The sequence below is a fragment of the Myotis daubentonii genome, chromosome 6 (assembly GCF_963259705.1).
Source record: "Myotis daubentonii chromosome 6, mMyoDau2.1, whole genome shotgun sequence".
NCBI classification, from domain to species: domain Eukaryota; kingdom Metazoa; phylum Chordata; class Mammalia; order Chiroptera; family Vespertilionidae; genus Myotis; species Myotis daubentonii.
This window is the reverse complement of record NC_081845.1, coordinates 54813444-54838080: the sequence shown is the minus strand read 5'-3', so window position 1 is coordinate 54838080 and position 24637 is coordinate 54813444. Positions and strand designations below refer to the sequence as shown.

The window sequence follows — 24637 nt, the reverse complement described above, 5'->3', positions numbered from 1 at the left end:
TTTTAAGTATAACTGCTCAATAAATGTGACTTTGCAGCATGTCATCTCTTCAGCATTTGCATAGACGAAGTGAAAGTGCTTGGTGCTCTCTCTAGCCCACAGTGAACACTCAGTGAATACTTGGCTCATTGTGTGCTCATTCCCACTCCGATCTAAACGTGGCAGGTAAGAGCTGATGCCGCTGGAATTTCAGAGCAATGCCCATTTTTAGTTGAGGATGGTGATATCTTTTCCTGAGCCACCCCGTTCAGTTACAACCTGGCTGCGAGGGACTAATAAGATGCACCTTTTTTTTTTCTTTTTTGCTAGACATAAGGCGAGTGGATAGAAACTTCAGGTTGGGAAGGATTTTGTCTTTCCCAAACTCTGGGGCAGTGTTTTGTGGTGGTGGTGTTTTTTCCTGATTGAAAACTTCTACCAGTAAAAGTTGATACATCCCCCAATATGCATAATTACATACTAATGTATCTGTACTTCTACAAAATTCGTCAACCATCAAAGGGATGCTATAAAAATGAATAAAAAATGCAATTTATGTTTTCTTCCCTCATCCCAATGGAATGTCTTATAACTTGCCCACTGGCTGCCGGGTTCCTTGCTCTGGGAGGCTGGGTGGGAAGACGGTTCTCCAGGGTCAGGTCACTCAGTGAATGTGGCTCCCGCTCACCCCTGGGCTCACTTCCTTCAATGAATTCTATCAAAATCAACGAGCTTTAAGCTTTGAAGGAAAAAAATTGGAATTCAGTGATAGAATGATGATTTAAAAGACTTTATTTCCAGCAGAACCAGCTTTTTATAGTCATGCTAAATGCTGTATTTCATTCCAAATGAAAAGAACTAACTCCTGATTATTCCGTAGGATAGAGAAAAGCAATAAAGCTGCAGTATATCCTAGAAGCATGTCAAAAGCGGCGTGGTAAGGAAAAGGAGAGTGTTATCTCACAAGGCCAGAAACACTGAACAAATTAATTTTCCATTCCAGGAAATCAGCAGTCATCAACACAGCACTTTGCAAAATATTTAAGATTTGTGATAATAACAAGTACTGCAGTGGCACTCCGTGTGGTTCTCCACTTTGACATTCCCCATTACTGTGGCCTAAAGGTGAACAAAATAAAGTCAGATAATTAGATAGATAGATAGATAGATAGATAGATAGATAGATAGATAGAGACAATAGGCAAAATTAAAAACTGTTAAATAAAAATATCTGTAGCCAGCTGAGCTAAATAGATGCTTGCTAGATTTGCATTTTCTCCCATTCTGATATTTTGACTCTAAAAGGAGAGTGCACACAATGTGCATGGTGTAAGCATCATACTCCCTCCCAATCCGCCCCTCACTACCTCTGCCCCTATTCTCTTCATTCTAAATAAAACCAGCCTGTACCCACAGGGTTGCTGACTCTTTGATTCAAAAGGACAAATGCAACCCCTCCCAGCATTAATGCCCAACAGGGATGTGTCATTAGATGCCTCTGGCATTAAACCCCATGAATATGCACTGGGGACATTTCTTCGGTTAGACTGTTAGAAAGCTTCTGGAGCCCTTTAGGTCCTCACCTTGGTAAATGCTTTGGCCACACAGCATGTGGCTTCTGAGGTGATGTTCTTAGGGACCAACATCGTCTTCTTGGACCTTGCTGGAGTGGGGTACGCTCTGGAGAAGCAGCAGCCCATGCATTGGTAAATTGGGGCACCCAGCTTGGAGAAGTATTTGTTTTCCTTTAGCTTGCATTCTGGGCAAACTATTGCCAAAAAGAAAAAGAAAAGGCAAAAATAAAATAATCCGAACACAATTCAAAAAGAAACTATAAATTTTTCCTTACTATGGGATGGTATATAGTCTTTTTTCCATTGGGACTAAAATAAATAAATTATATGTAATCTTCATACATAATAACTAATTATATGAATTAGAGTTATTTTTGTGGGAAAACAATTTTGACAGATATTCATGGAAAATCTCAATAGCAGCAGTCTCTCTCTCTCCCCGCATGACTTCTCTATCCTAGTACTAATAGTATGCCTATAAGGAAACACAGTTTGATAAATGAAAACATCATGCTCATCTGAAAGAATTTTGCCCAAAGGCAAATTATTTTCCCCTTTAAAATCTACTATTGTTCTTTCCAAAAGAAACTCCAAATATTGATAGAGAAAACTATGTCAGATTTAAGCAAGTTTGGTGCGAGCAGAGAGCCTGATATTAGAGGGGACATCTGCATGCAGGATCTGGGATTAAAATATTACCAATTGTCTAGAGAAAAACTCAAACCAATAGTAGCTCACAATTTCACAGCAGATGGAAATATATCAGCTACTCTATAAAATGTTTCAAACAATACAGCGAAACAAATTTACTGCATAAAAAATGATTTTGCTTTTCTCACTCATTAACTGCTGTGAGACTTCATCTTTCTCAAGTCTTCCAGGAGAAACGTAAAAAAAAAAAAAAAAAAAAAAGCCCACCAAAACTGAGCTAAATTGAATAAGAAACATTTTCTGCTTATAAAACTCAGATAAAGAATAATCAGGAATGTATTTCAGATGAAAATATACAGGCTGCTATTTAAATAGATATGTAAGATATCATTTTCATTAGAACATAATTTAATTTATGTTCACAATCTGCAAGTTCCTGGATATGTATCCAGCAGCCAGGATTTACCACATGTGAAAAGGAGGTAGATATATAATTAGTGGAGTTATTGATGTACATCTGGTTTTCTTATTACTGCAAATGCAAGTTGGGTCACACACCCTGCATTGTAAACTCTCCATCAGGAAAGGAATGGAGAATGTGCAGAAACACAAACAATGTGGCCAGAATGACAGCTGCGTGCTTTCTGTAGTAATCCATGGCTCTTCTGCAAAACAGGATGGGGGGGAAAGTTAACTCTAAAATTGGCTTATCAGTCATAACAACAATCAGTAGTTTTAACAGTGCTACTAATAACAGTCATCAGTGCCTGGATCCCTCTGCTTACAGCTCCCACATACTCTAAAGTCATGTATAAAACAACAATTTGTCTTTTGGGAAGAGGTGGGAATTTGCATCTTCTCATTTCTCACATCAACCGGTAGAATCGGGCTTAATGACAGCAACAATAAATTTTCCTTTTTAACTGTCCTGTAAAGAAGCCTCACTGTCCTTATTTGTAGTTAGTGTTGGGGAGGGAGATGAGGGGTGTCGCACAAGGGAGCCTTGTGGTGATGGAACAGCTCTGTATCTTGAAGTGGTAGTTGTCACACTAATCTATACGTGGGTAAAATTTCATAGAACTACACACACACACACACACACACAACGCTAGTGAAATCTGAATAAGTTTTGTGGGTTGTGCCAATGTCAGTTTCCTGGCTTTCTCATTGTACTATGTAATTAAGCAAGGCATTATCATTGAGAAAACTGGCAAAAGGGTATCCAGGACTTCCCTGTTTTGCAACTTCCTCTAAGTCTATACTTATTCAAAACAAAAAGTTAAAAAAAAAGACACTTCAGAATGAAATTTAAAAATGCATGTGAGTCAAAACTTGTAGTTATTTTTCATGCAGACTGACATATAAGACCATGGTTTTGCTAGATGCTTATATCTCATAAGAATAATTTGTCAAATAGTAAAACTAACAGTTTATAATACAGAAAAATAGGCTGTATGAGTATATGTAAGGCTAAAACATATGCACGTCATTTCTATCTGATGTATGTACTTATAGACAAGTAACAATTGGTTTTATCTTCATCCATAATTAACAAATAAATATTCTAAGTCAGTGGTTCTCAAAGTGTGATTTGGGGGCCCTAAACACTTTCAGTGGTCTGAGAGGTTAAAATGATTTTCATAATAATACTAAGATGCTGTTCGCCTTTTTCACTCTGATCCTCTCATGTGTGTTCAAAGAAATTTTCCAGAGCTTACATGACGTGATATAACAGACTAAGTAAAGAAACACATACGAATGTAGTTATGTTCTATTGGGCCAGTCTTTTTTAAATTTTTGCAAAAAGATGAAACAATGCCACTCTTCTCATTGTTTTTTGTTTGTTTGTTTTGGAAATTGTCATTTTTATTATAAATATATGTTATTTGCGTTAACATGTGATGGGTTTGATGTTCTTGCTCTTAAAAGAATAAGTATTTTGAAACTTTTACTGATATAATTTCTAAATCAGTAAATATTGATGAATATAACTTAATTTTAAAAAGATATTTGGGCTCCTCAATAATTTTTAAGAGCATAAACAGGTCTTGAGACTGAAAAGTTTGAGAGCCACTGCTTAAGTGATGTACAAAGCCACAAGGAAAATTTCAGAATTAAAAGTGGTTTCCTTTTTAAACTTGCACCACTTTTGTGCTTTGATATTGCAGCTCATATATTATGAAAATTCAGCATTATGCAGTGAACATATATCAGAATTAATTCAGGAAAAAACATTTATAACAAGATTGCTGAATGTGAAAGCATAAAGTCAATCCACATTTTAGAATTTGCTTTATGATAAAGGAAAGAGAAGATTGAAAAGAACAGAACCCAAGTCCGCATTGCTGAACAACAGAAACAGCTTTGTCTTAATTTAAAAATAAGTAAATAAATAAGATTAACCAAGCAGAAAAGGACTAACCCTTAAATTCTAGGTGTTTTTGAAAACATTTTTTAAAATGTTTTTATCATGCTAATCACCTTTATGTCTTTTTGTTTTGGAATTGAAAAAAAAAAAAACATTATAAACCAGGGCAGGAAAAATAGTATTCAGCTGAGATTTATGCTATTTTGAAAAATATGCACAATCTAAATCAGATTTGCTAACCACAGCCTCTTAGTATTCTGAGTAGACACCACAGACTCTCTACATTCAACCCCTCAGTCCATTTCTAACGTCCACTGAACATGCCCTTAGCTCCTGCCACCTGCCACATCAGGATGACGTGAATCCAAGAAACTGTGTGTTTTCTCAACTTGTCCTGTACAGCTTTTCTTCCCTCTCAGCCCATCTACCTCAGAGTCCTTTAAGGAGCTGCCCGTGTATATATATCCACACACATATACATATGAGGTACAAAGATAGACACACCACTTTTTGATGTGGGAATGTCTATCTTGGCAGAGGGAATGTAAGCTGACAGATATTTTTGTGGCCATCTTTGGAAAGTACAACCTGCCATAGCAGTAAAACCTCATGGGCAATGAACAATGCGGGGACTTCTCTTTGAAGCACCTCTGCTCTGTTTGTATCACACACAAAAATCCTTAAAAAGTGCCAGGATTGAGAAATCTATAATCTTGGCCTGCCTATCCCATTATTGAAAGGCCTCAAGGCAAATTTAATGTGTGTTTTTTATATTAGATAGAAAAATAGGTATGTGTGTATGTGTGTACATATACCTGTATATAAAAGATTGTTCCAAGGAGACTGTAAGTGTTTTGGTGCAATGCGACACCCTGCCCTTCACTTACAAAGATGCTGCCATTGGTCCCCACTGCCAGAGAGAGAGAGTGAGGTTTTCCGTTTTTCTGATGGTGTGATAGATGGGGTGACTCATCTCTACTCTCCATACCAGGAAGCCCAGCTTACTCATAGCACATTTTTTTTAGATGACTGCTAGGATAACAGGCATAATTCTTTAACAAAACAGATTAAATCTAACTGACTTCTAGAGGGTTAACCTAATAGTTCACCTCATTACCTCATCTAACCCAGCTAGCTACCAAGGAGGGGAAAAGTAGGCACCTCCAGAGAACAGCAATTAATGAAAGGGAACCTTGAAAGTTCAGCCTTTAATCCCCAGCATACTGTCTGGCATGAGATAGGTATTCAATAATTGTTATGATGGGAGCATAAGACACTTTGGGGGCTAGCAATCTGAATTAGTCCCAGTAACCTGCTTTCTACCGCACTCTCTTGCTAGCCGATAATTAACTCCATTTGTGAAAGAATGTAGGAGACTAGCAGGAACTCTGTACCTAAGTTAATTAATATCCCTAATGCATATTCTTGTTAGCCTATAGTCTAGTCACTGCCCCTTCTTAATTATCTGGTCTGTCCTTGGTTCCTCCCATGTCAGGTGTCTTCTGGTTATCTGAGCTATGCTGTGCTCAAGGCTGCAAGCTTTCTGCAAGATATCTGCTGAGCACAATAAATCTTTCTCTGCCCCGTTTTATTCTCTTTAACCCTTCCAATATATATATAGAGAAAACCTCATTGTCCAGGTTGTTTAGGATCTGGATCTTAGGGTCCCCTGAACCAGCAGTGCTGCTTTAATAAAGACTTTTTCCTGAACCTCACAGTGTCTGACTGTCACTTCCTCACCAATTTCATTAATTCCATAACAGTTAAACAGAAAATAGGCCTGTAAGTTTTAGCATCTTTCCTGGTTCAGAGACGACAGCAATAGCTCAGCCTGATGAAGGTTTGAAGATGGAAAGTCACAAACAAGGGAGAGTAGAATGTTTGAGATCCTCCATTCCACCACCAACTGCAGAGCAGACCCCTGAGCAGGCTCACCTCTGCCTCCCACCAAGTGATCACCTCTGTCTCTGGGTGCACGAATTTAAAGAGTTTGGGGTCCGTGGTCAGGAAATTCAGCTTGGAGCGGCCATGTCTACTAGTTTTCTTTACTCATGCACTCTAGTTGCAGTGAGTGAGTTTTTACCTTGTTCTGTGGCATGTTTTGAACCACCAGTCTAGCAGGGAGTATCTCCATCATTCCATGCTCCAGCCCCCAAATCAATAATCCTCCTCCAGGTTCCTAGTTTTTCCAAAAAGCCCTTCAAACATTGTTCCCAGGCACTAGAGTGACCTTGAGACCCATTAACACCTTCACTGATAGTTTTCTCCAAGGTAGACAGGGAATATCTGAGAGATTGGGGAGATGGATTAGGAGAGCCTTGTTAACACTCCCAAGATCCATCTCAAATCCCTCATCCATTCTTTGATATGGAGAATTAGTGTTCTCTTTCTTATAAAAAGATGAGTTTAGGGTAATTTGACAAGCGTTCAATGTTGTTAAGTGCCAAATTTAAGATCCAAATTGAACACTTGGAAGATTTAGAAACTTGGAATAATTACCTACTACATGTTAGGCACTGTGCCAAAGTATAAGTAATACAAATATGAATGTTTCCTGCTATCTGACCCAGATACAAAAGCAAATAACTACAAGGTAAAGTGATGAATGCTGTAATAAATGCATCTGTAGACACTGAGAGCCTTGATAGTCTGGGTACATGAAGATGGAGAGATGAATAACTAATGAGAACAAAGAACATGTATTTTATTGTTTTGACATTTGTGCAGGACCTCCATGTATTCAGTAGTCCTCATAATTTCCCCAGAAAGTAGAGGACAAGTAGTTTGCCCCCAAAATGCCCTGGTATCCAGAGGAAAATAAGGCCAAGTGAAATCACACAAGTTCAACAGCAGTATTTGGATTAGGATTTCTGCTTATCCATCACTTAATACTGTTTTGTGCCTTCACAAAATTTTAAAAGGGAGCCAACTTGTTTTCCAGATGAAATAGAGAGAAAAGAAGTGAAAAAGGAGTCCCATGACAAGGGAACTACACAGCATAGCTTATACAGCATAGCTATGCATTCACAAACGGGTTTTCCGTAAAGAAGAACAGAACAAACGATGACCTTAAAATATTTATTTTAAAAAATAAATTAAAACAGCAGTCAGTATCTAGAAGAAAACTGAAAGGTTCATAGAATTATAAAAATGATTTCAATTTCTTTATGGCCATTCTTATAATAATCACGTTTTGCAAAGTTTCTCCTTTTAATTAACTAAATTTAAGGGATTTATAATAAGATATACACTTTCTACCTTAATTGTTATTTAAAGGTACGTTGCAATGTTTACATAATCTTGTAATGCAAGTCTTGGTTTTTCTATCACCCTTCTGGTTTTCCAAGCACATCAGCATTTTTTAAAATTGTCTTCACACTAAATCAATAAAAAATGTTGATAGGACAAACTCTATGCAACATGAAATATTGTTTTAAATGAGAAATTCAAAGGTTTTTGTTTTAAAATACCCAATTTTTAAAATTAACATCATTTCAGTAACATATGCTTATCAGGAATAAAATATAGGACAGTGTCAATTTGTCACTCAGAAAAATAAAACATCCAAAGGCCAATAAAGTTTTATGTGGAGAATTATTATGGTAATATAAGTCTCTATCTTGTGACTTTTTAAATTTGTGCACCATATTTTGTTGTGTTTATTTGAGCTACTTTCAGGCAATCTTTTGATACACCAAGTATCATTCTTATTTAAAAGCACTAAAGCATAAAAACATATTTAATTTTCCTTGAAGTCTTTCAATAATAGAAGAATCAAACCGGGATTATAGATTTCTCAATCCTGGAATGTTACCTTACAAGGATTTTAATTTTGTGATAAAACCAGAGCAGAGGAGCTACAAAGAGAAGCCTCCTTGTTGTTCAGTGTCCCTAAATTTTGAATGCTTTGTACTTTCCAAAAGTGGCCACAAAAAATATTTCTTAGCCTTTATTTCCTCTGCAGTATGACTGTGCCACTTCCATATCAAAAAGTAGAATGTCTATCGTTGTACCCCCACTTGATCCAGGTGGGCCCTATGACTATTTAGGCCAATAGGATATGGGAAGGGAAACACTGGGCCAATAGGATATGGCAGGAGACCTGGAAGTTTCTTCTTCCATCTCTCAGAAGTCAGTTACCATGTAAGAAGTGCTACTACTCTGAGATCATCATAGGATAAAAAGGCTAAGCCACATGGAGAGGCCCTGAAGAATGAGATGCCACATGGGAAGCAAGAGTGAAGAAACCATCCAGGATGACCAGTCCAGTTGAGCCTTCAGATGACTCCAGCCCCAGCCACTATCTGGTCACAAATGCATGAGAAACGCATGTTAAGAACTGCCTGGATAAGCCTACTCCACCTATAGAACCTTGAGGGATAACAAACAATAACTTGTTTTACCCACTAAGCTTTTGGGTAGTTTATTACACAACAGGAACAACTGCTTTCTCTTATAACAAAAATTTCTCCTCCGGCATCTGAGATATGGGATCCCAATCTTACCTCTCTACTTTCTCCTGATACTTTCTCCCTGTGAAGTGTTACTTATAGAACACCTATTCAAATAACCTATTAGGGGAAATGTAATAAAATGTGGAAAAAAAATTAGACTTAGCATTTTACACAGTATCTGCAATACTGAATTTGGTAATAATAACTTATACCTTGATTATTGATGGAAGAACTATCAGTAACAATATATGCAGATGACACCATTTTACTTGCAGAAAGTAACAATAATTTGAAATGACTTCTGATGAAAGTTAAAGAAGTAAGTGCCAAAGCAGGACTGCATTAGAACATCAAGAAGACAAATATCATGACCACAGAAGAAATACACAACTTTAATATCTATAATAATAAAAGCATAATATGCTAATTAGACTAGACAGCCGAACGACCTTCCAGATGTCATTCTGGATGTCATTCCAGATGAAGCTGCCATGGTGGGGTCCAAGGGAGAGGCAGTTAGGGGTGATCAGGCAGGCAGGCGAGCAGTTAGGGGCGATCAGGCAGGCAGGCATAGTGGTTAGGGGTGATGAGGAGGCATGCAGAGTGGTTAGGGGTGTTCAGGCAGGCAGGCAGGCAGGCAGGCAGGGGAGTGGTTAAGATACAGCAGTCCCAGATTGACAGAGGGATGTCCGAGGGGTCCCAGATTGTGAGAGGGTGCAGGCCAAGCTGAATGACCTCCCCCCACTGCACGAATTTCATGCACGGGACCTCTAGTAGACAATAAAGATATTGAAATTGCTAAAGATTTTGTTTGCCTTGGTTCAGTCATTAATTCAAATGGAGACTGCAGCAGGAAATCAAAACAAGGCTGAGATAGGAAGGGCAGCAGTGGAAGAATTAAGAAAGATCACCAAGAAACTCTTTTTGAACAAAGCAATCAGACTTGGGCAAGTGATTTCGAATGGCAAGGTCATCAGTGATAGTTGGAGAAATACTACTGACTCTTATTTTTGTAGCATTTTATGAAAAAAAAATGGAAACGATGTTGTTCAAGAGATTTCAGTACTGTTATTCAAATCTAGACAAGAACATCTTTTCAAAACATATCAGGATCTATGTCATTTAGCTGAACAGGTGAGCTGCTTTATCAGTGGGCGGCTTTCTCAGTTATGCATCATTTAAAAACTGATGATAAAACAATATCAGCAACTTGCGTAATGTCTACTCGCCCTCTGCCTGACCCCTGGAAGCCACTCAGAAGAATGCCTTTCAAATGACTCCAGTATTTCTTGAGGAAATTTTTTAGATACTGACCGGCACTCACACATCTCAGCAGGAGACATTTGGTTTCTGGCTTCTGTTAGATAACATCTTAGGCTGTGATCATAGACCACAATATTACAGACTTCCTCCCAATTCAATCATGAGAGCTGGAAAGAGAATGTGTAAACGCCTCTCCCTCTTTTTACTAAGGTGTATGCACAGCTCCCCTACATTCTCAAATATTTTACTCACTCAATTAAAATCCCCCAATTTTTTTTCCTTTTACTTTACCTTCCTCTGGTCTTTTTGCAGGATGTGTTCGGGGTAGTTGATTGTGGGTCTGAAGAATTTTAGCTTCGTTTTGTGGTTTCTCAGTAACTGCAGTTAAACAAAGTCCTCACCTGCTTTTATACCAGCAGAGAAATAAAAACTGCATGTTCCCACCGGCATCTAAGCCCAGGGATCAACAGTAAAATCCACCTAATGACTGAATGGTACTCCGTGTAATTACCATGACATCAATTTGATCTTATCTTGTTTCAACCCTTAGATCATTTTTTAGTTTTGAGCCATTTTCAGGCGGTGATGACCTCAAGGTCAGCCTATGAAACGAGAGCACGCAGTCATTTTCTATGTAATTTTATCGAGACTTACACACAACATCCTGAAAGTTGACACTTTCCTATAAACAAGGCCCTACTGGTCTGACATTTAATTAGCTAAGTACCTGATGTTTAGTTAAAGCAGGGGAAGAGCTGTAAATTTCAGATCAGATACAAAGCATTACCAGGAGTGCAACACGATTCCGGTAGGAAAAAGAAAAATAAAACACACGCCTGTTCAGACTTTTCAAAAATCAAAGGTACATCTGGATTTAATAAGGATGCAGGGAGAAGGAATGATGCAGTTCTGAGAAGGACTGGTTGTGGCTCAACATTTGTGCCTTGTTCCCCCCTCTTATTTCACTTTTGTAAAGGTCGGTTTCGTCCTAAGCAGAAGATCAACGTGTTGTGGCTTGTCAGCTGTGGGACATTTAACTCCAAGATTCCCAGTGCAGTGTCTCTCTAAAACCTACCCAGCTCCTCAGGCTGCGGCTGCGGCTGCTTTTATCCCCACAGAGATTAGGATCCTAAAAAGGTTCCTGTCTCCATCGACCCGGCTCGAGGCCATTTCTGTAGGGACTGGTTTAGATTGGTGTTAGCAGCAACTGTCCCAAGGGAGAGCTTAGAGGATTCTTGTAATAGAAAATCAACTCTTGTTTAACACAAAGAAATTGGCTAAAGAAAGCAAAGTTGTTCTGAAATTTAAAACCTGTGGTAAATTGACTTGTTTCTGTTCTTAAACCATTTCCATCATCTCCTTCTGATGGTCTCTCCCAGTGACTACACTACCCATTCACCTTTTCCTGGTAACTGTTGGTGTCACCATTATTCATGAATTTCTGTCATTTAAATCTCAAATGCCTCAGCTGGGTGGCTGGGTTGCTTGGAGCATGGTCCCAACATCAAAAAGGTTGTCGGTTGGATTCAGGTTGGATCTGGGTTAGGGCGCTTATGTGAGGCAACCTATCTCTATCTCTCTCTCTCTCTCTCTCCTTCCTCCTCTCCCCCCCCCACCCCCCCACCTCCCCACCCTCCCCCCACCCCGGCTCCTGCTCCCCCTTTCTCTCTCTCTCCAATAAAATATCCTCCGGTAAGGATTAAATAAATAAATAAATAAATAAATCTCAAAGGATTGGCAGCATATTTTCAAAGTAGCAGACTTATTTTGGAAATCTGGAGCCTTCATAGTTTCAAGGGAAGGACACCTTTCAAGTCATGAAAAAATTCCTTCTCCTTCCCTCTTTCCATTAAGACACTTCACTCTCCTTTATTCTATTTTCTCCCCTCCATTTGTCCTTCTTTCAATCCTTTTTTCTTTTTTCTTTGGATGATTAGGAAGAAATGTTTCTTTTGTGCTCTTATGAACCATTTTCATTTTATTTATGATTTAGTTAGTAATGGGCTTTGTTTTTGTTTCATATATTTTATACGAATTTAAGAATTTTTATAAGAATATCAGGGAAGCCCTAACTGGTTTGGTTCAGTAGATAGAGCGTCAGCCTGCGGACTGAAGGGTCCCAGGTTTGATTCTGGTCAAGGGCATATACCTTGGTTGTGGGCACATCCCCAGTGGGGGTTGTGCAGGAGGCAGCTGATGGATGTTTCTCTCTCATCAATGTTTCTAACTCTATCCCTCTCCCTTCCTCCTCTGTAAAAAATCAATAAAAATATATTTTAAAAAAAGAATATCAGGGAATTCATATGAATATTTTAGAGCATTTTTAATGTTTGCAGTGCTTTTATATATTTTTTAAAACATGATGTAGCAAAATAAGTTATACAAAAGAATTGTCCCTTTCAAACACGACCTTTCGCTTCCCCTACTTCAGAAATTATGTCTTCCATCCCTCATATATGTTTCTGCACATAACCTATGCATACATAAATAAATTATACATAACTCCCCATCCCCATTCAAATACTCCTTAAAATGATGAACAAAATACAAAAATTAAAGAAACTTTGCATTTGTGCTTACACTGTGGAGAAATTTCTTTCTGTTAATATAGTATAAGTTATACTTCTCTGTGCTCTCTAAAATGGTACATATTACTTTTAATTATAATTGGGGATATTATTTTTAGTTAATTGGGGAAATGTGATTTTTAAGTATAATTGGGTAAAGTGCAGTTACCAAAAATGTTTTTAAGTTTCAATATTTTATGTAGCTGCTTTCATCTATTTTTGACAGTTTTATCCCGTTCTTAGCAGCTCTATTTTCCCCATCTTGAATAGCTGGTCGAGCTGGTGGGTAAGATGCAAATCACTCCTCATTCATTTACAGTTACCTCCCTGATGCTAAGATCTGGAGTGTCAATTACCGAGAGGGTAGACTAGCTGAAGACACTGGGATGACATGGCAAAGAGTCGCCTTTACTAGGCAAAGTCCTGAAAGCATGTTATGCTACAGAGGATGTATCAGGAACATCTTTTCGTACCAGTATGACAAAGTGAGGTACATACAGGCTGTGCTAGCTGCATGGATTTTTCCTAATGAAGTTTTGTCATTTACACACTGAATTTTAAAAGGTTGACCACTCACACCACTCTTGTTCAACATGGTACTGAAAGTGCTAGCCATAGCAATTACACAAGAAGAAGAAATAAAAGGCATCCAAATTGGAAAAGAAGAAGTAAAACTATCATTATTCACGGATGACATGATATTGTACTTACAAAACCCTAAAGACTCCAGTGTATTAATGTCTCCATAGCTGGGAAACATCATGAGTACAACTTGCTATCAGTTTCTAAAAATTTTCAAATCATTTGGAATACCAGATTGCTCACACTTAGTTCTGAGTATGTTGTAACTTTAATTTTATATATCAAATTGACATTTTAAAAATGGGTCTATATTTACCTGGATATAATAAGAGTGCCTGCCACCACCACCAGACAGACCTGGTGCTCTCATGCCGAGTTACACACGGGGCTATTGCTGGCATGTCTTCACTGGCACTATAAAGGTGTCCCAGAAGACAGGTTCGCAGAGTAAGACGTCCATAGTGGTGGTTAAGAAACTCAGGGTAAGAGTACTTTTGTCTCTTAAGTACCAGCTATTTAGCTTATCGTTCTCCAATGAGACCCGCTGTGTGATTCTGGGCAAGATGATGGACTCTGCTCTGTCTGCTAGATGCCATTTTGCATAGAACAACATTTTGAGAAGCTACCTAATGCCTAAGCTTTTTAATGCTGTAAAATATAGTAGCTGAATTTAAATGACAGTTAATGTTTTTAGAGATGAATTAATGGACAGCCTGGTCAAATTCAAAGCTATCCTATCTAATAATAGACAAACATGGTAACTGACCATACCTTCACTACGCCTTCCATTGGCTAATCAGCGAGATATGCAAATTAACTGCCAACAAAGATGGCGGTTAATTTGCAAAGGTAGGTGCGAAGCAGCGGAGCAAAGACTGAAGGCGGCTCCGGCCGGAGCAAAGGCCTGGGTCCTGGGTGCCGGAGGAAAACCGGTGCCAGCAGCCAGGAGAAGGGAAGGCCTATTGCACGAATCTTTTCATGCAATAGGCCTCTAGTTTAATATATAAAACTTTATAAGTGGAACTATTTCATCAATAGGCAAAGTGTAATAAAACCTATCCAGATGGATAGTATGTAATTTCTGCACAGGTCTCTGTTTAGTGAATACATCACTGTATACTGGTCAGGCATCTTGCTCCAATAAAGGGACAGAAAGACTAAAAAAATAATAATAAAAATAAAAATCTTTATAGCAAAAGAAGCCATCAACAAAACAACAAGAAAGCCCACGGCATGGGAGGATATATTTGCCAATGTTATCTCCGATAAGGGTTTAATCTCCAACATTTACAGGGAACTGATACAATTTAACAAAAGGAAGATAAACAACCCAATAAAAAAATGGGCAAAAGACACAAATCAGCGGTTCTCAACCTGTGGGTTGCAAACAATGAAAATACATCCTGCATATCAGATATTTACATTATGATTCATGACAGTAGCAAAATTACAGTTATGAAGTAGCAATGAAAATAATTTTATGGTTGGGGATCACCACAACATGAGGAACTGTATTAAAGGCTCGCAGCATTAGGAAGGTTGAAAACCACTGACATAAATAGAGACTTTCCAAAAGAGGACATACAGAAGGCCAAGGGACATATGAAAACATGCTCAAAGTCACTAATCATCTGAAAGATGCAAATCAAAATGACAATGAGGTATCACCTCACACCTGTCAGGATGGCTATCATCAACAAATCAACAAATGACAAGTGCTGGCGAGGATGTGTAGAAAAAGGACCCCTCGTGCACTGCTGGTGGGAATGCAGACTGGCGCAGCCATTATAGAAGACAGTATGGAGTTTCCTCAAAAAGTTAAAAATGGAACTCCCATTTGACCCAGGAATTCCACTTTTAGGAATATATCCTGAGAAACCAGAAATGCCAATCACAAAGGATCTATGCACCCCTATGTTCATAGCAGCACAATTTACAATAGCTAAGATTTGGAAACAGCCTAAGTGCCCTTCAGCAAATGAGTGGATTAGAAAACTTTGGCACATCTACACAACGGAATACTACACTGCTATAAAAAAGAAGGAACTCTTACCATTTGCAACAGCATGGATGGAACTGGAAAGCATTATGCTAAGCGAAATAAGCCAATCGGAGAAAGATAAATATCACATGATCTCACTCATTTGTGGAATACAGTGAACAACATAAACTGATGCACAAAAATAGATCCAGAGACAGAGAAGCATCAAACTGACTATCAAACCTCAGAGGGAAGCGGGGAATGGGCGGGGGGGAAGAAGGGGGAAAGAGATCAACCAAAGGACTTGTGTGCATGCATATAAACATAACCAATGGACACAGTCACTAAGGGGTGAGGGCATTTGCTGGGGGGTGGGAGTGGCCGGAGAGAGGTCAATGGAGGAAAAAAAATAATATTGTAATAGTTATGTATGGGCCAGGGTGGGGGGTACTTGAAATATTAGGGGACCACTCTGTAAAGTATTTGATTGTCTAACCACTATATTGTGCACCAAAACTAATACAGAATGTGAACTATAATGGAAAAAAATGGAAAACTGTATGTTATATGTTTTTCATCATCATCATAATAAAAATAAATAAAATAAAAAAGAAATGTAGTCTGCCACTTAAAAAAAAGAACCACCTTGTAAATGTTACACATGCTTACTTTACTTGTTTTATTAAGTATAATTTGATCTTTTTCATAGTGAAGTATGATTATCACAAACATTATGCTTAACCAGAAAGCTAAAATATATAAAATCCTTGCTTTCTCAAGTAGCTTTTTAATCAGTAATTTCAATGATACATTACATAATTTTTAAATTTTCAAGCAATATAAAAGTATATACCATGAAAAACAAGTCTTCCTCCTACCCCAAAATCTTTACTCCCATTCCCAAAGGTACCCATTTTTAACAATTTCTTGATGTTGCCAGAAATTTTCTTATGTGTGTACACACACTTTTTGAGGTTTTGCTGTTTACAAATAGAAACAATATACACAGTAATGTCCTGTCTTCTTTCTTTCTTTTTTAACTCTAACAATGAATCTTGGTGGCTTTTCCATATCAAATATTCAAATCTAATAATCAGACTTTTAAAATAGTACAAAGTATTATAGATTATTAATTTTTAACTGGCCTCTACCAGTATTATTTCCATTTTTTACTATTACAAAAAATACTATACTTATCATCCTTGTTCTAATTACATGTATAATTATACTTCATGGATACATCTTTAGAAGTGGAATTGCTGGGTCAAAGAATGTATTTTAAAATTGTATAGAGACTGCTCAAGTGCTCTACTCCACCCTTCCTCAAAGCTGATCCATGAAATATGTTAAAATACAGTGGGGCCTTGACTTATGAGTGTCCTGACTAACGAGTTTTTCGAGATACAAGCCGTCTCTCGGCCGATTTTTTGCTTTGAGTTGTGAGCTAAAATTCGGGTTACGAGCCAGCTTCAGATACCCCACTGCTAGTTGGCGCAGCGAACATCACAGTGAACGCCACAACATCAGCCTAGCATCACATGTCTCACTCGTTCACTTTTTGATTTGACATATGAGTAATTTGAGTTACGAGCTCCGTCACGGAACGAATTAAACTCGTAAGTCAAGGCCCCACTGTAGATGAAAAATAGTATCTTATTTTCATTTGCATAATTCTGAGCAGGGTTGAACTTTATTTCATAACTTATAGGTCATTTATGGGTTATTTTTCTGTTCAAAAATCTTTTTCTTGTTGTTAATTTTACCTTTAATTTTAAGCTTGATTATTTAATCTTTTATGACATTTTTACCATACAATTGTTTTCATATAGGCAAATATGACTGTCTTTAACTTTTAGACTTGTTGGTTTTATGCAATGCCAAGAAGCTAAAAAGAAGTATCTGTACTTTATTCTAGCATGTGTCCAGTTTTATATTTTTTTTCAGTTTAGATCTTTAATTCATCTATAATTTATTTGGGGGTGAGGAGTGAAGTAGAAATCCAGCTTCTTTTGAAATCTAAATGACAAGCCAGTTGTTATAACACCACGTAGAAAATATTGAAGCCTTTTTTCTTGACTTAATTTGAAATGCTACTAAATTCCCAAATATTTGGGGGGGGAGTCTAGTTTTGGGTTCTCTATTATGATTTATATTAATAAAAATGTTCAATAAATGATAATAAATATTTTACATTAATTAAGATCACTATTAGATTTAATTATTTAGTGCCCATCTACCAAGTGTATCAGCCAAAGTGCATTACCAAAGAAAAATTAGACATAAATCATATTTTTAAGTTGCTAACAATCTGGTTGCTATAAATGAGAGCAGCATTGAGATTTTCCCTCAATATTATCTTTGACTTGTCACGAGGCTAAGACAGAACCTGATTTTTTAACCTCCACTAGATTCTTTAATGCTATACAGTTATGTTTCTTGCATTATATCCCATGTTTCATCTAAATCAGAATTACCAGACTATTTGTTTAAAATACAGATTTCCGGGGTCCCTTCTGGGACCTACTGAATCAAAATCTCTGTCAGTTCAGCTGAGAAATTTGCATTTTATATACCGAAGCTTGAGAAGCATGACTGCCACAGCATTGTTTAGTAAGCCAGAAATGTAGTTAAGAGGCAGTGTGGTTTGTTTTCATCTTCGGCTGCCCTGTAGCACAACTAAATTGAAAATGGTAAAGCCATTTGTTCAGCTATGCGAGCCTCCACTCTGCACAAACAGCTGAAACTCCCAGCAAGGGGAACCTACGATAAGCATTGCCCCAAGCACCGAACAACTATCTGTGGTCACAGACACAAAAACAAGCAGCAGACAGTTTGTTGGTTGAGATAAGGTTTGTAATCAGCAGCAGCAGGTAAGGTGACTGACAGTCTGAAAGCACATCCTGAGACGTAATGTCTAACACATGCAGCAGCAACAAAATCTCCCCAGAATTGATGGACAAGAAGCAGGCCAACTTGACACATGCAAATCAGCCAAGAATATTCACTGCTATTTCAGCCCAAAGAGTGTGACCTAATCAATAATGCAAACAGCCTGTTCCTCAGACTAACAACCTCTGTCATTTGAACCCTCAGAGAGAGAAAGAAACTGCTGGTACAATTATGCACAATCTTCCTCTAGTCTGAAATGTCAATGGATTAGGCAAATAATGCTGGGAAGAATGGGATGAAAATCTCACAGGTGAAGGTAATTTGCTTAACATTTTCCCATTTCTTTTTGCTTTGCACATATATCCTCGCACTTCCACTCCGAAAGCTTTCAGTAATGGGCTATCAATGAAAGACTTCAGAGGAGCGGGCTTTGTGCAAGAATCAAAAAAGAAGCAACTGTATTGATAGCGTGGTTTGGTTATATTTATAGTGCAGTATGGGAGGGGGATAGAGATAAAGCCAGAAAGACCTTTCTACCCTGGTTTTGCAGGGGAAGTCTCAGGAGATTTAGAGATCATATGGGTTTGCCTAAAGAACATAGCTATTTTGCCATGAGAGATAAGGGTGCTGCATTCAGAAAACTCGGCGTAGTTTCCCTCTGATTTGTATGAATGACCATGTGTCACTTTAGAGCAACCGTGGGCAAAGTACGGCCCGTGGGCCGGATCCGGCCCGTTTGAAATGAATAAAACTAAAAAAAAAAAAAAAAAGACCGTGCCCTTTTATGTAATGATGTTTACTTTGAATTTATATTAGTTCACACAAACACTCCATCCATGCTTTTGTTCCGGCCCTCCGGTCCAGTTTAAGAACCCATTGTGGCCCTCGAGTCAAAAAGTTTGCCCACCCCTGCTTTAGAGACAGTGAAGAACTTGGAAGGAGGGGATCAGACCCAGTTTTATCGAGTAAAGAAGCCTTCCTTTGGATGATGCTTTTGGTGTAGGTCACGGGAATCACATAGTTCCTACAAGAAGAAGGAGCCAGCAGGGCCAGTTGTCCAGCTGAAATCTTGGCTGCTAGTCACTGAACAATATATCTAAGGAAAAAAAGAAGACATTGTCAAAAACATTATCCCAACACCCCCTCCCCACGTACTCAACCATCCCTACCTTCCAAACTCTAGCTGAACTGAAGGGTGGAAAGATTCTGTCTAATCTCAGCCTCTAAATGCTGCCCAACCCTCTTTTGAGCAGATCAAGTTCCAGTCATTGTTCAGACAGTGGGATATTCAGCTGTTCACATCGGTGCCTCCGTCTTTCTCCAGCGTGTACAAGGCAGTATAAATCAGCCACTACCCTCCAAGCCTTCTCTAGACCCATACATTCCCCACACTCACATCGCCAGGGTAAGATCTGAGATTTGGAGGGGGGGCGGGGGGGGGGCGCAAATGGGAATAGGGAGTAAAGGTTTCTCCCACCTCAGTTACCACAGTGCCTGATCAGATTCCATGGGAGTTGCTTTAACTTGGGTCACTCTGTGAAACATGTAAGCTGGGTTCCAGGAAGAAGAGAGGAGGGGGAGAAAAGGAAGAGAATTTGCATATATCTGAAAATTGCCAGAGGAATAAAACACCATAAATATAGCATAGGAGTTGTTGATAAAAAGACAGAGAGAAACCAGTGTGGAAGTTGACTCCTAAAATTCAGAGAATTGAGACAACATAATCATTAATTGAGTATGTGGCCTTCTCTCCCTATGCCTCAAATACTGTGTTTTTACAATTAATTTTGTTTTGTCATTTATATTCTTTGAGATAGAGGTATTCTGGATTTGATCCCAGAAATAGGGTTGGAAGCTCTGGCCTCAAGCACAAAGTATGCAAAACTCATCCTCTCTCATAGTTTCACATGAAATCTGTTCCAGACCTAGCAGCTCCCTTGAGCTTCATGCTAACGTCTTAGTTCAGTGTGCTATCTATTGCTGTGTAACCAGTTACCCCAAATTTAGCAGCTTGAAACAACTATTATCTCATGTAATTGCTCAGGGCAGAAATTTGGAAGTATCTTAGCTCAGTGGTTCTGAATCAAGATCTCTCATGAGATTGCAGCCAAGCTATCATCAGATGGGGCTGCTATCATCTTAAGGCTCAGTTAGGACAGAGAACCCAGTTCTGAACTCATTCACAAGGTCACTGGCAAACCTTAGTTCCTCACTGGCTGCTGGGCTGAGACAGGCTGGCTACCCCGGGGGCCTCTCCATAGGACTTCTGGCTTCCCCCAGAGAGAGAGAAGGCACCCAAAACAGCCACTGCTCATGAGGATACAGAGTAACTGGAGCTCTCATACAGCATTGGTGGGAATATAAATAATATCATTATTTGAGTAAACAGTTTGGCAATGTCTTATAACATTATATACACATTTTGATCCAGAAACCTCTCTCCTAGGTATTTATCCAAAAGAAATTAAAACATATGTTCATGCAACTGTACATGAAATTTTATACTAGCTTTAAACATCATAGCCAAAAACTAAAAATAATTTAATTGTTCTTCAACTGGTGAATGTATACTAGTAGATTTAATACCTGACCTAACTGCTGTTTCAGCCTCTCCCCAAAACATAATCTTAATCAACCAGTCTGGAATGTTCTGGTCAACACCAATGAGATAGTCTGTCATATCTCTCCATCTCCCTGTTTCCAATAAAAAAGAAGAGGCAATCTGTTTTATAAAAACCCTTCCCCCAAAAGAAGATGTTCTGGTCTAAAAATAATCCTTCTTCTTTTTTTATGAACAGCTTCCTTGTCCCACCCTTCTTCCCATAAAAACTTCTATTTTGTACAACCCCTCAGCACTCCCTTCTAGTTGCTAGATGGGTTACTGCACAATCTGTGAATCCCTCAATAAAGCCAATTAAATCTTCAAATTTACTCAGTTGAATTTTGTTCCTTAACAATACAAAGTATAGCACATCCATACAGAGGAATGCTATTCAGCAATAAAAAGAAACGAACTACTCATACATGCAACACATGACTGAATCTCAAAATCATTCTGCTAAGTAAGGAAACCTGACACAAATTGCTACACACAGTACGATTCTATAGGTATGAAATTAGGGAAAAGACAAAACTAGCAGGACAGAGATCAGATTTCAGTGGTTATATTAATAATGGTAGCTTATAATTGTACAGCTGTTTAAAGATTTCAAAGAATTTTCCTGTTCCTCATCTGACTTGAAGTCTTTTCAACAAATCTATGAGACTATTCCAATTTTAAAGATTGAAAAACGTGGCTCTATAATGCATAGTGATTTGTCTAAGGCAGCGGTTCTCAACCTGTGGGTCGCGACCCCTTCAGGGGTCGAACGACCCTTTCACAGGGGTCACCTAAGACCATCGGAAAACACATATATAATTACATATTGTTTTGTGATTAATCACTATGCTTTAATTATGTTCAATTTGTAACAATGAAATTGGGGGTCACCACAACATGAGGAGCTGTATTAAAGGGTCGCGGCATTAGGAAGGTTGAGAACCACTGGTCTGAGGTCACACAGCTAAGTAGAATATTTTTTCATACTCTACATTTTTTAGGTAAACAAAAACAGAGCCAGAATATTGGCTTTCAGTCAAGAGGAAGAGGTAGGACTATTTTTAATGGAGAAAAGCTATTTAAAGTCAGAAATAACACATATATAATACCTTAATCAATAAAGAAAAATAAATAAATAAAGTCAGAAATAGACTATGTAAAGTCAGAATTGAACCACAATGACATTTTTACAGACCACAATGTCTGCTTGGTTTTTGCAAGTCCGGTAAGAGACTGTGCTAGGCAGAATTCAATCTAAACAGTTCAACAGGTGGATTTTTAAAAAAACTGGGAAACTGTACCTTCAGCCAGCACTTATTTCTGCTTTTGCGACTGTAGGAGCTGACTGCGTGGGAGAGTTAACTGCTGCATTAAATGTGGAATTAAAATTAAAAAGCTCTGACATGTATTTTTAGAGAACAGAAAGAATTAAAATTAAATGCAACTGAAAATCCAGTTAGTAGAGTTGGCATTTAAATTGGCTGTTTAATTAGCAAAATTTCTATATGATTAAAGTAGTCACTTGAACATGACTTTCAAAGTAAAGCATTTTAATATGCTCCGGTTCTTAGAGGATCTGCATCGCTTTATCTTTGTGTTCCCCTCTGGAATTGACTCATTCTGCAGTTTGAGCTAAGTAAGGAGCTCCTGGACTAATGCTTTAGAAAGGAGCTTATCAGAATGAAAGCAGAAAGAGAATCTTATTCGATAATAAAATATACTAGGCCTTGAAAGTGTTAGCTCTTTTCAATATAGAACGGAGTATAGGGAGAAATCTTTTTCTTCAAAGAGAAGTCTTAGATCTCTATCTTACATCCATCTGTGTTATTGGGTTGGTAACTACCTCTGACAATCAAAGAATTTTTGAGGTTGAAAGGACACATTTTTTAAAATGTACACACACAGGAAGGTCTTGGAGAAAGGATACCTGTCTCATTCCATCTTTTTCATTTAGAACTAGACCAAAACCATGACCAGCAAATTAGAATCCAAACAGTTTCAAAGATTAGCTAGATATTCACCAAATACATTTCCTCTTTCTGTGTACCCAGGTATTTCCCAACTGCCTTGCACTTAGAAATGGAACCACAGTTCTGGTGAATAAAATGTGAGAAGAGACGTTTCAATGTCCAATCAAGGCAATTAAGAGGTGTGTGCCTTCCCATGTGTTCTCTCTTGATGATGCCCGAGTACCCTTGAAGTGACATGTTGAAGATGGCAAAGCCACAGCATGGAAGGAACCTGCTCATTAAAGGACTGTGTACAGAAGACCCTCCCTCACTGACTCCATGGATCTTCAAGGTAAGCAAGATATAAAGTGTTATTATAATAAGGCACTGGGTTTAGGGCAGGGGTGGGCAACCCCTGGCACGCGTGCCAAACATGGCACGCCAGTAACTTTTGCTGGCACACGAAACCCTCTATTATAATCTTCCATTTACAATTTTTTTCTTAATATCAACTTTTTTATTTTTCAGATAAATTCAATGTAGGTGCATCTTAGATAAATAAATAATTTTATATAACAAGTTATCTTAAAGACCATACACATGGATTGATGAGAGAGGGGAAGAGCAATTTCTATGCCTCTGCCTTAACTCTCCCTGCCTTCCTAGATCCGACCAGTGTTTTGGTTTCATCCTCATACGCTTGTGAATCTTTGTTCTCAGTGATGAATTTTGTTAAGTCTCGTAATAGGAGTAGCCTGACGGATGAAAGTAGTAGCTCGTGCATATCTCTGAAGGTCACAAAATATAAAGCTGATGTAAAATCTCTGTCATCAGTGATGCAGCAGCAAAAGTCCCACTGATAATATCAAACAGAGTCATAAAGTTTTCTGTCGGACTATCAGTGTACATGTATACATTAAAAACTAAATGTATTTTTCATCATCATATACTGTGTTTTTGTCGCTCGAATGAATTTTATTATTTCTTCAAGGTTCTTCACATACGTACACCTTAAGAGATATCAAGTAGGTGTAACATGTTCTCAAAAAATTAGGGTTGGCACGCAGAAGAATTTTGAGTCAGAGATTTTGCTGGTTTTGGCACGCACTCACAAAAAGGTTGCCCACCCCTGGTTTAGGGGATTGTTTATTAGACAACTGGGTATTGGCCTACCTACTAACTCTACACTCCACCCAAAAGAATTTTTTGCGATTATAATATCACATGCTATATCTAAACAAAGTTGTTTTATTTGGGTTGTCCTTTTGTTCTAGTTGTCTATGCTAGAAGCCAGTGGATCTTACACTTCTTCGAATCTGATAAAAATTCACAATCCTCATTGCTAGGAAAATAAACAAATGCACATATGCTCAAAATTTTGCCAAAAATTTCAAGATGTTTTCAGAACCCCAAAAGGCTCATCAACAGACCCCAGGCTAAGATCCCTGCTATTGGTAATTAATATATAAAGAATGTAGAAGAGCCCTGAGTATTAAGTGTCTATTATTTCCAAGCTTTCCAATTTTTCTTATCATCCCCTTCATGTACAGTTACCCAGTCATGTTTATGTCTTTGATCATTAGATTTTAAAAATGCAGAAAAATCTAGTTCTTCAACATTGATTTTCCTCTCCCAAAGCAAAGATGTCAGTGCAATTGTTGCAATGCCAAACACCAATTATGTGACCATGTCTTCTGATTTCTGTATCGATTGTGAGCAATCCCTGCGTTAGAACCATCAATGATGTGATGGTCAATATTCTATGCCAGACACTGCAATAG

The 24637-nt window shown here is 38.1% G+C and overlaps 1 protein-coding gene across 1 annotated transcript; it reads right to left on the bottom strand.

The window, feature by feature from the left end:
* Positions 1-748: 748 nt before the first annotated feature.
* On the bottom strand, positions 749-10663 carry CGA (glycoprotein hormones, alpha polypeptide). The gene is made up of 4 exons (XM_059699620.1): positions 10581-10663; positions 2763-2869; positions 1563-1747; positions 749-1098 (listed from the first exon to the last, which is right to left on the bottom strand). Exons 2-4 carry the CDS (start codon positions 2860-2862, stop codon positions 1021-1023), a joined length of 363 nt encoding a protein of 120 aa, XP_059555603.1. The 5' UTR covers positions 2863-2869; positions 10581-10663; the 3' UTR covers positions 749-1020.
* Between the last annotated feature and the right edge of the window lie 13974 nt (positions 10664-24637).

Excerpts from the sequence above, each read along its gene's own strand:
- CGA (XM_059699620.1), bottom strand. The coding sequence starts at position 2,862 with ATGGATTACTACAGAAAGCACGCAGCTGTCATTCTGGCCACATTGTTT. Across the intron at positions 1,748-2,762 it reads TGGAGAGTTTACAATGCAGG|TTTGCCCAGAATGCAAGCTA; the intron begins GTGTGTGACCCA and ends TTTTGGCAATAG. Across the intron at positions 1,099-1,562 it reads TGGCCAAAGCATTTACCAAG|GCCACAGTAATGGGGAATGT; the intron begins GTGAGGACCTAA and ends GTTCACCTTTAG.